The sequence below is a fragment of the Octopus sinensis genome, linkage group LG2 (assembly GCF_006345805.1).
Source record: "Octopus sinensis linkage group LG2, ASM634580v1, whole genome shotgun sequence".
In the NCBI taxonomy this organism is placed as follows: domain Eukaryota; kingdom Metazoa; phylum Mollusca; class Cephalopoda; order Octopoda; family Octopodidae; genus Octopus; species Octopus sinensis.
This window is the reverse complement of record NC_042998.1, coordinates 98,527,261-98,544,388: the sequence shown is the minus strand read 5'-3', so window position 1 is coordinate 98,544,388 and position 17,128 is coordinate 98,527,261. Positions and strand designations below refer to the sequence as shown.

Sequence of the window (17,128 nt, the reverse complement as noted above, 5' to 3'; positions counted from 1 at the left end):
CAAAAACCCCAAAAGCTCCACAGAAATAGTAAAGTTTCTGGTAGCTAGATGTAATTTTATGCAGTGAAGCATTTTATGTTCTTGCTCTTAATGCAGTTGCCAATTAGGTTCACAGTTATGGCAATTGGGATCCATCCAATAAAAACAACTTCATTCGATTAACATGATTTAAATTTATTTGCTACAAAAGTAGGTTTTTTTCCTGCTTAATTTGATATCTTTATTCAAGCACACTCGTTCACACACAATATAAATGTTGTTGTTTTTTTAAAGAAATCTCTCAATTGCTTTAAGTATTTACATTTAAAAAAAAAAATTTTTATTCTTCCAATTTTGTATCCATTAGGTTTACAGGTCTTGATGGTTTGTTTTGACAATACTTTAGCAGCAGAATGGCATCATGTGGCGAAATATGTTATGGACATCAGCACTAAAACTAGAGGTAAGTTGAACTTATCCATCATCAACATTTTAAATAACCCTCACTTCTATTACTATATTGAGCATTTTCATTTAGTTTTTATATTTCATGTTTTTCTCTACTCACAATAGATATGATGGATCTTTAAAATTTTAGGTTTTATCATATTGTTGAGGCAAATTGCAATTCTTTTAATTCAAGGTGTGACCATATGATAAGAAGTTTGCTTCCCAACCATAAGGTTTTGGGTTCAGTCCCACTGCATGGCACCTTGGGCAAGAGTTGTCTGCTATAGCCACTGACCAACCTAAGCCTTGTGAATGAATTTGGTAAATATTTGAAAGAAGCCTGTCATGTGTCCATAAGTGTGTGTGTGTGTGTGTGTGTATTTAGGTTATAAGAGGTAATGGTGTCATTGAGACCCAAAAGTATCAGGTAATGCTGAATAAGTGCTATAGACAGACCATAGTTAAGTTCCAGGTTTGGTGATTTTGCAAATAAGAGGTTCAACGTTGGTCATATGTCAGCGTGTGTATATAAGAATTTTTTGTGTAATGAGATAAAAAAACCAAGGCTGTGTAGATATTAGAACATTTATAGATAGAAGGTCTTACAGCTGTTTCCAGGATATTTATTAATTATATCCCTTCATTGGAGACAGCGTGAGAGGATGGTTAAGTAATAATTAATTTAGATAGGATACAAAATAAAGAATGAGGTGGAGGAAAGAAAATAGATGTAAGATATGTAGGGATATTGAATTTGTAGATCCATTTTTTAGGCAGAATGGTATATATGTAAGATTCCGATACTTTATGACAAAAATTTATACACAGTGTTGTAGAGTCAAAGGTTTTTATTTGAATAAAAACCTTTGACTCTACAACACTGTATAAATTCTGTACTTGGAATGACCAGTTATAAATACCGTTGGATCTTACTCATAAGGTATTGGAATCTTACATTGTGTAGAAACTTTATACTTGGAATGAACAATTGTAAATACTGTTGGATTTTTCTCATAAGGTATTGGAATCTTACATATATACCTTCTGCCTATAAAATGAATCTACAAATTCAGTATCCCTACATATCTCACATCTATTTTCTTTCCTCCAACTCACTCTCTATTTTGTATCCTATCTAAATGAATTATTACTTAACCATCCCCTCACACCATCTCCGATGAAGGGATATAATTGATAAATATCCTGGAAACAGCTGTAAGACCTTCTATCTATAAATGTTCTAATATCTACATAGCCTTGGTTTTTTTTATCATATTACGCAAAAAATTCTTATATATATATATATAATATATATATATATATATATATATATATATATATATAGGTAGTTATGTAGGTAGGCAGGCAGGCATGCAGGCAGGCATGCAGGCAGGCAGAAATGGCCGATTTATGGGGTTAACCAGGGTTTCACATTCATAAAGCATTTAGCTTTACAGCATTTCTTCAGACCTTAAAGCCATATATATATATATATATATATACATATAGCTCTCGTGTGCGGCAGATGCACAGGGGCAATAGACACCACGGACACTCAGAAAACATTCCATCACACTCCAGGAGGAGAAACTAGAAGTAGTTGAAAGCTTCCGCTACCTAGGTGACCAAGTTAGTAGTGGGGGTGGATGCTCAGAGAGTGTTACTACTAGAATAAGAATAGTCTAGGCAAAGTTTAGAAAGCTTCTACCCGTACTGGTGACAAAGGGGTTTCTCACTCAGAGTGAAAGGTAGCTTGTACGACGCATGTGTGTGAACTGCTATGCTTCACAGCAGTAAAAAATGGGCTGTGACTGCAGAGGACATGCGTAGGCTCGAAAGAAATGAAGCTAGCGTGATCCGCTGGATGTGTAATGTCAGTGTGCACACACAACAGAGTATAAACGCCCTGAGAGAAATGTTGGATATAAGAAGCATTGGATGTGGCATGCAAGAGAGATGTTTGCGCTGGTATGGTCATGTACTATGGATAGAAGAGGAGAGATGTGTGAAGAAGCGCCACTCCCAAACAGTTGAAGGAATACAGGGTAGAGGTAGACCCAGGAAGACATGGGATGAGGTGGTCAAGCATAACCTTCGAATGTTGGGTCTCACAGAGGCAATGACAAAAGACCGAGACCTCTGAAGATATGCTGTGACTGTGACTGTGACCTGACAAATAAAGTGAGTTCATGGCAGTATACTACAACAGCTTCACACAACCAGCCCCCTGGCTCATTCAAAGCACCTTGGATCGCAGGACGATCTGCAGTGCTTACCCTGGATCGTGGGGTGATCTGCTGTGCTTGAGAAGACCTATTGAGTCAAATACATGAACATCAAAATAAAAATCAAATAGGATTGTAGTTGTGATACCCATGCTGGTGGCATGTAAAAAGCACCATCCAAACGTGGCCAATGCCAGTGTCGCCCTGGCTGGCTTCTGTGCCGGTGGCACGTAAAAAGCACCAACCGATCATGGCTGTTGCTAGCCTCCTCTGGCCCCTGTGCTGGTGGCACATAAAAAGCACCCACTACATTCACAGAGTGGTTGGCGTTAGGAAGGGCATCAAGCTGTAGAAACACTGCCAGATCAGACTGGAGCCTGGTGCAGCCTCCTGGGTTTCCAGACCCTGGTTGAACTATCCAACCCATGCTAGCATGGAAAATGGACGTTAAACGATGATGATGGTGATGATGATATATATATATATATATATTAGGGTGGCAAGCTGACAGAATTGTTAGTATGCCAGGCAAAAAGTTTAGTGTCATTTCATCAATCTTTATGTTCCGAGTTCAAATTTCCCCAAGATCAATCTTTGCCTTTCATCCTCTTGGGATCAATAAAATAACAACCAGTTGAGCACTAGAGTTGATGTAATTGACCTAACTCCTTTCCCCAAATTGCTGGTTTTGTGCCAAAATTGGAAATCAAAATATAAATGTGTGTGTGTGTGTGTGTGTTTGTCCCTCACCACTGCTTCACAACTGGTGTTAGAGTGTTTACATCTCCATATCGTAATGGTTTGGCAAAAGAAACTGATAGAATAAGTATCAGGCTTTAAAAATAGAACATAAGTACTAGGGTTAATTTGTTCAATTAAAATTCTTAATGGTGTTGCCCCAGCATGGCCATAGTTAATGATTGAGATAAGTAAAACTTGAAACATGCATGATTATCCTACAATGATTATCACTTATAAAATAATAAGTAGTACCCATTATTGTACCCATTACTACCAATTCTATATAATACTCTTTATAGAATGAATCAAAACTAACACTTTCCCTTTCTAATGAGTTTAACATAATGATAGTTGAGTTAAGAAAGTCTCTTTGATGTAGCTCATCCTGCAAGAAACAGCAGTCAAATCTCCTTCAAATCATATCCAACAATCTTAAAAATGAGAGGATACTTTGAACAACATAGTTTTATTTATATATATATATATATATATTATATATATATATATATATATATATATATATATAAAAATGAGATGGACATGGTTGGAATGTATTTGATCATGTCTGCTTGATTAAGGTTGACTTGGGACCAAACAACAACAGTGCAAATAGCTATATTATATCTGAGTCAGTAGCTTTTACCTTCACACCTTCTGCATCTTTATTATAATTTTTGACTCATGACCTAACTTTTGTGTACATTTAGATTTTGTTTTTGTTATAATATTGTTGTAATATTAGGGAGATAGAGTAAGCTCTCCAGTATCAAGTGGTTTGGATATAAGAACTGACCTCACAATGAACTAGTTTACTATGCAGCATCAATTCTTATTTAAAGCTATTTCATTTCACATACACTGCTGACACTTATGAAATGATTACATGACGAATACAACTTTCATTAATTTACTCTTACCACTAGAAATCACAAGGCTTTGTGCTCATCTGGAAGAGGCAGTGATAAACATTTCCTGCATAATCATTACTTATCCATTACTCTTTTGTATATTATGATTACAATAGTAACATTCAACTACATTAAACTAAATTATGTAAAAATGCCCAACAGGCTGAGTCTGCAACCTGGTTTCAGTTCCTACTTGTAGACATTAGCTTTATTTTATGTTGATAATGTCCTTGAGAAAAACACAAATCACAGGCAACTGAGTTTCTCCTCCCTCTTTAAAAAAATCATTATTTTCTCAAAATAGAAAAAAGCCTATGCATAATTGATTTGCTTTTCCATTTCCCTTTTCTGTTTTTTTTTCACTTTCCTCCACAAAGCTTTTTGATAACAGAGTTCCAATCTGCTTCCATATATTAATTAGTGTTTAATACATATCAGTAAAGGGCCTCTATAGGGCAATGAAGTGGCCAAATCTTTAGCACATCAGGCAAGATATTTAGTGACATTTCATCCATCTTTGAGTTCAAATGCCACCAAGGTTGACTTTTGCCTTTCATCCTTTTGGGATCAATAAAAAAAGTACTGGTTGAGCACTGGAATCAATGTAATCAACTTAAACCCCTCTTCCGATGTTGCTGGCCTTATGCCAAAATTTGAAACCAATAGAGGGCCTCTATGTGGTTGCCCACCTGCTAGAAATAGCAACCAAATGGTTCTGTTGTGGTTGAAGTGCCTTTGATCATACTTCTGGCCAGTTAGAGCTGACCTGGATTTAAACAGCAAGAAACAACAATAGCAATACTAAAGAACCTTGAGGGAATTGAAGGCAGTATCTAAATTGGAACTAATGGAGAATGACAGTATATACATTAATGTTTCTAATCAAGCTTTCTATAGTCTGTGCATACTTTAACATATTCTAAAATAATGTTAATGTGTAGCATTTTTAATGCAACAGGTATCACGTGGCACGAGGTCTCCTCCCTGAGTTCTTGACACCTGTTGAACAGGCTTGTCTTGTGAGTTACCTGGTGACCTCACTGATGCCAATGCCACATAAAAAAGTTCCTAGTACACTTTGTAAAGTGGTTGGCATAACAATCACGTCAAAGCAGATAGTAGTACATGGCATGTATGTTCCTCTGACTCACCAACTTCTGTCAAACCATCCAACTCATACCAACATGGTGTATCATCATCATCATCATCGTTTAACGTCCGCTTTCCATGCTAGCATGGGATGGACGGTTCAACTGGGGTCTGGGAAGCCCGAAGGCTGCACCAGGCCAGTCAGATCTGGCAGTGTTTCTACAGCTGGATGCCCTTCCTAACGCCAACCACTCCATGAGTGTAATGGGTGCTTTTTATGTGCCACCGACACAGGTGCCAGACGAGGCTGGTGAACAGCCACGCTCGGATGGTGTTTTTTACGTGCCACCGGTACGGAGGCCAGGTGAGGCTGGCACGGCCACGATCGGATGGTGTTTGTTACGTGCCACCAGCACGGAGGCCAGTCGATGCGGTACTGGCTACGGCCACGTTCGGATGGTTTTCTTATGTGCCACCAGCACTGGTACCACAAAACTACAAATTCCATTGATGTTCATCGATTTTGATTTGATTATTTGATTTTTGATTTTCACTTGCCTCAACAGGTCTTCACAAGTAGAGTTATGTGTCCCAAGAAGGAAGGTATGCACAGGTGGACTGACTACATCCCAGGTAGGGGCCATGGGTTATGGCCTCACTTGTCTTGCCAGGTCTTCTCGCGCACAGTATACTTCCAAAGGTCTCGGTCTCTGGTCATTTCCTTAGTGAGACCTAAAGAGCGAAGGTCGTTCTTCACCACCTCGTCCCAGGTTTTCCTGGGTCTACCTCTTCCACAGGTTCCCTCAACCGCTAGGGTGTGGCACTTTTTCACACAACTATCTTCATCCATTCTTACTACATGTCCATACCAGCGTAGACGCCTCTCTTGCACACCACATCTGATGCTTCTTAGGTCCAACTTTTCTCTCAAGGCACTTACACTCTGTCGGGTATGAACACTGACATTACACATCCAACGGAGCATACTGGCTTCATATCTTGTGAGCTTACGCATATCCTCAGCAGTCACAGCCCATGTTTCACTGCCATGTAGCATGAATTCATACCAACATGGTATATATATATATATATATATATATATAATATATATATATATAGATAGATAGATAGAAGAGAGAGAGAGAGAGATAGATAGATAGATAGAGAGAGAGAGAGAGAGAGAGAGAGAGAGAATGGGTAATTTTATGTGTTCTCCTTGTCTTGACATTTGCATGCTGATTGAAAACAAAGTCACCATTCATGCAAGCTGTCATGTGTTTTACATTCTCTCATGAACATATATCCAGCCATTGAGCTGTTCTTCAAAAGACTAGAGGAAATAATACTTTGCTTTAGAAACAGTTACATTTAGCATGAAGTTGGGGTAGATTTTTCTAAATCTGACTATAGAAAAATCTTCCCTATACAAGTATAGAAAAGTGAATATTAAAATGATGATGACAATGACAACAACAACAATATATAATATATACTCACTCATTCACTCACTTACACCTGCATGTATAATTACACACACAGTATAATATATACTCATACATGCACATGCATATATATTAACATACATCTTTAAAGCATCCATGACAACTGTATTATCTGGGCAAAAAACCAATCATTGTAAAAAGAAAGAGGTGTGGTTCATTGAATCGATCTGACTTAGCAACTTGAACCTATTAAATAATAATTATTTCTAACATAGATACAAGCCAGAAATTATGAGGTAGGCTTAGTCAATAATGTGACATTAGTACTTGACTAGTACTTAATTTATCAACCCCAGATAAATGAAGGATAAAATTGGCTTCAGTATGATTTGAATTCAGAGCATGAAAGAGTATCAACGCATTAATAATATGATATAAAAAATAGGCTACAGCAAATATTCTTCTCAATACCACACGTTTACTTGTCAGCTGTTTGACCATAACCAGTTGAGCATGTCCCTTGGTGGCTGATGATCACAAGCATCTCTGATCACAAGCAGAAGTAGTGGGGGGACATCATAGCCATGTGTTGAGAGGAATTCTTTGGGGTTTGAATAATTCAATTCTGGAAACATGAGTTTCATTCAACATCCTTATCCGGGGACCTTTTGAGTTGATGGGCTACTCGACCTGATGAAAATTCTAACTGGGCTTCATATATTTTACCTCAGTGTCACTTTGATGGCATGCATTGCTCTCTCATTCAATAATAATGATGATGATGATGATAATAATAATAATAATAATAATATAATAATAATAATAAATGCCCTGATGCAATACCAGGCAATGGCTCTCATAACTTCTAATCTTTACTGATTGGAAGTGTTATCATGTACATGTAAAATGGGTTACCGCAAATATTCTGCTCAATACCACAGATTTGCTTGTCAGTTGTTTGACCGTAACCAGTTGAGCATGTCCCTTAGTGGTTGATGATATGTGCATCTCTTATCATAAGCAGAAGTAGTGGGGGAGCACCATAGCCATGTGTTGAGCATCATAACCATGTGTTTGGGTTTTGAATAACTGCTGCTGTTGTTCTTCTTCTTCAAGAACAGAAGGAAGCATATCAAAAGAAAAGGAATTACGTGGCTAATTCATGCAACAAACCAAGAATGTTGCAAGTAAAGAACATTGGCTCTGGTTGACAAATAGAAAACTAAAACAGTCTGAAGCACTGATTATAACTACTCAGGAACAGGCCACTTAGATGAATCTGATAAAGGCAAAAATTGACAAAATTCAAAGAGAAAATATTGAATCTGCAGGAAAAGAGACGAAAGTATAAATCATTTCTTGAGTGAATGTAGTAAGCTAGCACAAAAAGAGTATAAGCACAAGCATAACTGTGTAGGTATAAGAGTGCTTTGAATGTATGGTGAGTGTGTGACTTCAAAATAACAAGCGGTATGAATATGAACTGTGACAGACAACAAGGATTATAGGATTGTATAAGACTTCCCATAAAGATTGATCATACTAGAAGACCAAATATGATTACAGAGAACAAAATAAACAAACAGTGTAAGACCATAAACTTTGCAGTATCATATAATAACAGAGTGGATGCCAAAGAAATGGAAAAAGTCAAGAAATATCAGGAACTAGCCAGAGAGCTGAAGAGATTGTGAAGACAAAAACAAATTTCTGTTGTAATTGGAGTACTTGGCACAACACCCAAACTGCTACCTAAGAGACTGACAGATTGGAATTGAGACTTGCACTGCTAACCTGCAGAAAAGTGGCATCCTGTATTTTGCAAGAATCCTAAGAAAGATTCTTGAGATTTGAGGAGACTTGTTATCACCAACCCCCAAAATAACACTCCTGCTAATTAAATTATCATATAAATACTTTTGGAATAACAGTAATAAACCAGGTGTCAATGATAATAATGAGTAATCTGATGCTATTCAGTGATTGATTCTCAGAGATCAGATATTGTTATAGTGAATAAAAGGAAGAAGGAATCCAAAATAATAGATATTGTCATAGCTGGAGATGCACGAATGGGTGACAGCTGGGAAAATTGAAAAATATAATCTACTAAACAATGAAATTGCACAAATGTGGACCATGATGAGAGTAACTGTCATCTCGGTAGTTATAGGGGCACTGGGAACTCTAACAACCAGGTTTGAGAAACATGTTGAAGAAATTGGAATTGACATGAGGGTAGAACATGCACATAAAACTGCATTATTAGGCACAGTAAGGATCTGAGATTGGTTTTTGGATGTTAAGCATTATGGGAAGAAACCCTGTGAGACTTTCAACAACAGGTTGCTATCTACTTTTACAGAATTAACATAGAGTAAGTAAAATTGAGAGCTCTGAGAAGTAAAATGGAAATATTGATAATGATAACAATAACAACAACAATTATAATAGTAACAAAACTTATTACTATTATTATTATTATTATTATTATTATTATTATTATTATTTTATTATTATTATTATCATTATTATTATTATTATTATTATTATTATTAATACTGATAATAATAATAATAATAATACAGTTCGATATTTAAGAGATGAGGAATTATGTACATTATTTACATTTGACATATTTGTCCTCATCTTGTTGTTAACACGTTTTGGCTGATATACTCTCCAGCCTTCATCAGGTGTCTTGGGGGAACTTTTGAACGTGGGTTCTCATTCCTAAGGTTTTTTTGGGGGGTAAGGTTTCGATATTATTATTATTATTATTATTACTTTTTTTTTTTCTTCTTTCAAATTTTCTTCCATTTCTTGCCGAGTGTCTTCCCGACTCCTAGGGCAAAGAAACTCATAGTGTATATTGGTAGGCCATTAAACCAAACTCAGTAGTTCGTTCATTTTTTTTTTTTTTTTTTAAGTTAAATTAAAATACATGAGCAGCAACAGTTCTCACATCGACAATGCTCTTCTCAATACGTGTGATGTACCAGTTAAGACAATCTTTTGCACTTCTTACAGGGATGGTAAGCCAGGGATCATTCTCATATAATTTTCAGTTCCCTTCTTGATCATTCCTAGTGCTCCTACGATCACTGGTATTGTAACCGCCTTGAGATGCCACATTTTCTCAATTTCAATGAGTAGGTCTTTATATTTTCTGAGCTTGTCAAACTCTTTCGCTGAGATATTATGATCACAGGGGATGCTCATGTCGATCAATAAGCAAACTTTATTGTTTTGGTCTTTCACAACAATATCTGGTTTATTGGCCTTGATGGTTCGGTCTGTATGTACTGGAAAGTCCCACAGAATGGTTACATTTTCTCCTTCAGTTACAGCCTCAGGGTGGTGATTATACCACTTGTCGGCAGTTTTGATATTGTAATGCCGACTTATTAGCCAGTGGAGATATTGGCCAACTCTGTCATGTCTTAATTTATACTCCACTGTCTTAATTTATACTCCACTTATTATTATTATTATTATTATTATTATTATTATTATTATATTATTATTATTATTATTATTATTCATTTTAGCATATCTATATATATATTATAATATATACAAACATATTCATTTGTTACATTCAGTGATGGAAATTGGTTTTAGGAACTAGGAGTATGCTAAGGTTCTTGGGGCTCAGCTTTAAGAAGGTATTAGACGCATACACACACATACTTCCATAAGTTGAAAAGTAGAGGAATACCATCTTCTTGAATACTGCTTCCATTTCCCTCACTGTTTTAATACTAACTGCTCTATTCTTGCTTCTTTTTCTGATATATAATGTACTGAACCATGATTGAAAATTCAACAAAAATGTACTCCATATGATGAGAGATAAATATTATTATTTAAAGGTCCCAATACATGTATTAAAGTGCTACTAGTAGTTTCATGTTTTTTTTTATTTCATTATATGTGGTTTGTGCCTGAAGAATATGTTTGAGTTCTCTCAACATATGAAACTATTAGTAGTACTTTAATACAGATATTGTGACCTTTAAATAATGATTATATATATATATAAGAATTTTTTGCTTAATAAGATAAAGAAACAAGGCTGTGTAGATATTAGAGCATTTATAGATAGATCTTACAGCTGTTTCTAAGATATTTATTAATTATATCCCTTCATCGGAGATGGTGTGAGAGGATGGTTAAGTCATAGTTTAGATGTGATACAAAATAGAGAGTGAGGTGGAGGAAAGAAAATAGATACAAGATATGCATGGATATTGAAGTTGTAAATCCATTTTTTAGGCATAATGGTATATATGCAATATTCCAATATCCTATGAGTAAAGTCTAAAAGTCCAACAGAGTTTAAAATGGGTCCTTCCAAATAAATATATATATATAGTATATCTTTATATATTATAGCATGTATTACAACATATTTTGTAATATAATATATTTATATATTGTAATATTTTTTTTTCTTTCTTTTTGCAGGATCCCTTTCCCTTTGGAAATTTCTAGACTTTATTGTCACATATCGGCCCTCAGTATTCCTCCTGCTTCAACCATTCATTCAGTTCAAGGTAAAATTATTTGATCCCAATTATTATTGATGCAATATGTAGTAAATATTTATCTTTTGTTTATTTTTTATTTCACAATATGTTCTTGAATATCATTATTTTCTGGAATGTCCCAGTTTTCTTCACTTATATATAACATTCAGAAAGTCTGGCCTAGGGTGTTGTGAAGGCACAACACAATGAACAAGAGCAATGGTAACTGAAGTGGTTGACTCCCAGATTCATTGCTTCTCTAAGTTATACTTGAATATATATTAACCAAAATTGTCAGCTTGAGATCAGCAAAAATTGCATTCCAGTTTGCTGAGGCAAAGAACTACTGCTTATGTTGCTCCAGTATAAGTTGTTATGGTTCTGATCCTTACACTGTGCAAGTACACACCAAGTATTGTCTCCTATACACATATTTGGGATAATGCAATTGTTAAGTACAATAATATTTGGGAACCCATTCAAAAAACCTTATAAGGAAATCTTTTCTCATCAATATACTTCATGGACATTGCCAGGATTTTAACTGGAAGAAGATTATCAATGTTAAAATTTGGTCTATCATTAGCCAATTTTCAAAAATCACAAAATTGAAATACATGTGAGCTAATAATTATATTTGCATGGAGATGTAGTGGAGTTCATCTAAACCTTCCCTGGTTGCAGAGGTGTACAATAACCTATCAAACAGTCCCGATGTGCTATGACCTTTCTAATTTTTTTTTCTATAATAATCTTCACACCATCCCTGCTGTCACCCATCTGAAGCAGAGCAGTTATAAGAGGGACCGGTGTATTCATTCTTAGTAAACACATGCTCAGTCCTTTCTTGCCAAAAATACATTCCAGTGGAATTCTTTTGCTGCCCACATTCTCCCTGCCGGTTACAATCTTTAAGAGATCGAGTTGAAACTCAATTGCATTACTCTCAAGTTTAAAACAGTGCAAGGGAAACTCAGGACCCTATTACATTTTTCTATACTAAATAACTATTTAATTTTTTAAAAACTATATAAAAACTTATGCATTTGACCTTCAGTTAAGTTTTTACTAAAGTTTTAAGGTGAGAAATTATTGAAATAGGTGAGCAGGATAGTTCTGTATTTTTGTGTCTTCTTTGATTTCTGGATCTCCTCTTGAATTTCACAAATATTGATATTACATCATCTGATAAGGCAGAGAGTTGGCAGAATCATTTGCACACTGGACAAAATGCTTAACTGGATTTCATCCGTTTTTGTGTTCTGAGTTCAAATTCCACCAAGGTTGACTTTGCCTTTCATCGTTTTGGAGGTCAATAAAATAAGTAGCAGTTGAGCACTGGATTGATGTAATCAACTCATCCCCTTGCCCAGACTTACTGGCCTTGTGCCAGAATTTGAAACCAATATTATATCATCTGAAATCAATCTCAACCAAATCTATTCTATATACACTGCCAGATCTGACTGGGCCTGATGCAGCCTTCCGGCTTCACAGACCCCAGTTGAACCGTCCAACCCATGCTAGCATGGAAAATGGACGCGAAATGATGATGATGATGATGATGATACACTAATGTAACTCAGTGATTATATTTTGTATTTTTTCTTCTCGTCCTGCTTTACTGTTTTTTTTTTCTGCCAGATGATGAAAGTTAATTGTGACACTGCAGAAGAATATTTCTTACAGCAAATTATCAAAGACAAACTAATGGGCGTCCATTCTGTGAATCATCCTAAATGTAAAGGTAACATTCTCATTCAGTTGACAATAGAGTTACGACAGATCAAAGAAGAATTAGCAAATGCAGGTAAGCATAATTTTACATAGATCTTAATAGAATTTTTTTTTGTTACATTTCAATACTTGATTAAAATTTAACATCACATGTTGTAAGACTGAATTTTCTGGTTTAAATGCTGATACGTAATATTCATGCTTGGTGGGTAGGAGAACAACAGATGTAAAATTTCACACATAAACACATTTATATATTTCTTTTGTTCTCAGACTTTTCTTCAGGTACTCCTGCCATGCTTTCTGACCAGTCAGAGCTTTCTTACAATCAAGCCACTGATCAGCAGCAACAAATAAATGAAATAACAGCTGAAATTGTACCTCCCAAATTTTCTTTGGGCAGTGTGGGAAAACATTCCAGCAAAGGTAAATCCTTTTCTTCTGGCTTGTTGTGTAAGAAGTATAATGCTTTTTGAATATAAAATTTTGATTGTCCACATCTCTCTCTCTCTCTCTCTCTCTCTCTCTCTCTCTCTCTCTCTCTCTCTCTCTCTCTCTCTCTCTCTCTCTCTCTCTCTCTCTTCATATGCCATATTCACAGAAGTCTATGATCATAGACCTCCATATCTGCTTGTCCCCACATAACTTTGCAAATGTTGTTACTTTCCATGCAACTAAATTACAAATACATATAAAATATTTTTATTACAAAAATAATTTTTCATGGGCAGATACTGAAATGTAAAAAGCATTTTAAGCCAAGTCACCTGTCAAAATATTTTTACACTGTACCTGAACACCAGAAATAAATTAAGCAATATTTCAAATGAAGCAATATCAGAACTTTAGAGTATTCACAGAAAAGTATGTTGCCCTAATACATTATGTTACTTCACTTTAGTTGCTAATGTACTCGAGAAGGAAATGTATGTTGAAAATCTCATCTTCCTTCTATGTCTTACACTTCTACCAACTTAAGGAGGGCAATGGAAAATTGCTGCAATTTACACTTCATAGCAATTCTATAGTGTTCTGGAAAGTCGTGTTGTAAAAGAAGGAGAGATAGTTTTTCTTTTTTTTCTTTATTTTGAAATATTAACTCATTTTCTAACTCAAACATTTTATATGTAAAAGTAAATTTTAACCATAGCAAAATTTTACTTTTTAATAATATGTTTGACAAGGGGATTTGCAATTACATTGCTAAAATCTTAAAGAAAAGTTCTGAACATCACCTACTTTCATTGCTTCCTCCTCTAAATTTAAAAATGAAATGGCTTAGTGGATGTGTTATTGAGTTATCATCTCATGAACTTGAAGCTCAAATCTGCAGCAAGCATTTGATAAGTATTTGAGCAATACACTTCACTCTATATACCTCAGTCTACTAGATAATCAAAAGTAGACATCAACTTAAAATTTTATTTTCTGAACTGTTAATCATATCTTGAAAGTGTGAATTTATAATATTTATTTTGATGCTATATTTAGCTTGTTTGATCTCCAGTTTTCATCTTGTTGTGGGTATTCATTCATTTGTATGTTTTACTTCCAAAAATACTGTATTAGATGTAATACAATATATTAGAAGTAAAATGAAAGTAAAATGCTTCCTACTGTCATTCTCACACATACTCTTTATTTCTTTTGTTTGACAGCTTCCTATTTCTCCACTTTGTCATTTGCATAACAGCAAACCAACACACAAGCTATTTAATTTATGTTAATTATTTCTGGTATTCTTATTTCTTTCTTTTCATTCTCTTTACTAGGTTCCACTGTATTTTCTCAGTCCAGTTCTAGTAGCAGCACACCATTTAAAACTGCAACAACTATTAATTCAAGTGCTGGCAGTGGAAGTCCTTTGATAAGTACAAGCAAGAAATCAACCCGCAGAATCAGTGCAAAGGATGGTAGCCGTATCTTAGACAAGTTTGAACGCAAGAATACAATAGTAGATGATCCTTCACCAGGTATTGTAATTCATCATTCATATTAAATACTCACCTTGTAATAAGGATAAATGTGCATCCATAAAATAAACCCAACATTCCAGTTATATTCAAAGAGAGAAAGACACAATAGTTCCATCATATTTTGAATCAGACATATATATTAAAACAAAATAATAGAATAATATCAAATAATATAAAATTAACTATAGAATTTTTTAGTTTATTTTTTTAGGAAGCGATTTGGTAGAAATTGTGTGCTAAAGCTGAAATAATAACATTGTTGTAGAGTGCTGATATGCATTTAAAGCACAAATTTATCATGATATACCCAATTTTGTTTTATATTGTCATAGCATATATCATCAAATATGAAAGTCTTTCATTATACATCCATAGCCTGGTAGCTAACACTAATATTCTATTCTGTCTCAGTTTATATTGTAGATTAAAATATCTATGACCAGAGATAAAGTGAAAGTATTTGATATTTAATAAATATGATCCAGTTTCAAAATGATGCAAAAGTAAATATAAGGGCATATGTGTATTGTTAATGGCTACCATGACTTTACCATGAAGCAACAACAGAAAATATAATTTATTGAAAAAATTTCCTCTGCAGAATATATATTATACATATATACTCAAGACCAAACTGTAATGAATTCAAAATATCATCTTTGCAGAGATAACATGTTTAGAATTTATAGGAAAATTGAGTATGCAGTATTTTGTTTTAATTTAAATACATTTTTCAGAACCTCCTGAAACTACCTCACCCAAATTACAACGACAGTCTACAATATGTTTTCAAGTTCGTCAAGGAAGCCCTAGTAGGACTTCTCAACCAGCTGGTATTGTCTTTGAAAATGAATGCTCTGAAAGTCAAGTAAATGGTGCAGGTATTATTATATTTGTCATATTTGTAAATTCCATGTAGCAGGAGACTAAACTGTTATATTTCTATGCCAGAGTTTAATTCTTTTCTGTAAAATGACATCAGTTTATAATGGATGAGAGATGATTAAAAGTTGTCCTTGGATTTTTTTTTTATTTAGACAAAACATTTTGCTGACCTGTGATTATTATCTGTGATAATAAAACAAGGCTTCATTACATACAAAGCATAACAGGAAGTAATGCATCATTAAATAACAACAGCTCTGTTTGTTTGGGCAATATGTTGTACAAAAATATCAAGTTCATCTCTCCTTCTCCTCATAAAATACCATAAAAATTCATACAAACATGAGTGTTGATTTAATACATAACTGTTTACTTTATCTCTTCAGTAACTGGAGCTATGACTGACGAAGAAGGCTCTGCAGATGTTTCAAGCCATGATCCTGCCAAACATCGTCTGCAGAGGCAAGATGCCAAGAGTCGCAAAACATTCAAAATTAAAAAGAAAACCAAAACCACTAGTATGAGACACCTTATTTCTCGGCGTGGTTTACAAGACCAGGGGGATGGTGAAATAGTTACTTTACATCAAGGTTCCCCAACCCATGGACCTCTCAGTTCAGCATTTGGTCCCGATGCCCAAACATTACAGTTACGTCGAACAGGAGCTGGAGCACCTATTGCAAAATCAGTCGAAGTTATTCCAGAGGCTGTTGAAGTAAAGGTATCGTTTGTTATAAAACAACATATTATTTTCACTTTCATGATTTGTTACATTTAAAGAAAGAATGTTCTAATTTTGCCTTTATATTTGAAGCATGCGCTTAACTATATTGTATTTTATATGTGTGTGTGTGTGTGTGTGTGTGTGTGTGAATGTGATGAGTATTTGTGTGTATATTATTTAAGTGTGTATGTATGTATGTATGTATATATATATATATATGTGTGTATATATATATATATATATATATATACACACACATATATACTCAAACAAACAGTCCTATTTGCATGTATAGTTGTGTCTTTCATAAACATTCTCTTGATGCAATTCTTTAGTGTATCTTTTTGAAAAAGATACATGTTCGTTTTTTTTATTATTACATTTATTAATATGAAGGGTTCTTATATTAATAAATATTCATATATATATATAGAGAGAGA

General features: G+C 34.6%; 1 protein-coding gene across 2 annotated transcripts in view; it reads left to right on the top strand.

Annotated features, from left to right (window-relative positions):
• LOC115225425 (protein unc-80 homolog) overlaps positions 1 to 17,128 on the top strand; it is a 318,484-nt gene that overhangs the window by 269,777 nt on the left and 31,579 nt on the right. For both annotated transcript variants that reach the window (XM_036498583.1, XM_036498580.1), the window contains 7 exons: positions 347 to 442; positions 11,305 to 11,393; positions 13,011 to 13,176; positions 13,377 to 13,529; positions 14,876 to 15,076; positions 15,817 to 15,960; positions 16,351 to 16,685. In XM_036498583.1, the coding sequence (XP_036354476.1) occupies positions 347 to 442; positions 11,305 to 11,393; positions 13,011 to 13,176; positions 13,377 to 13,529; positions 14,876 to 15,076; positions 15,817 to 15,960; positions 16,351 to 16,685 (1,184 nt within the window). The remainder of the gene's footprint in view (positions 1 to 346; positions 443 to 11,304; positions 11,394 to 13,010; positions 13,177 to 13,376; positions 13,530 to 14,875; positions 15,077 to 15,816; positions 15,961 to 16,350; positions 16,686 to 17,128) is intronic.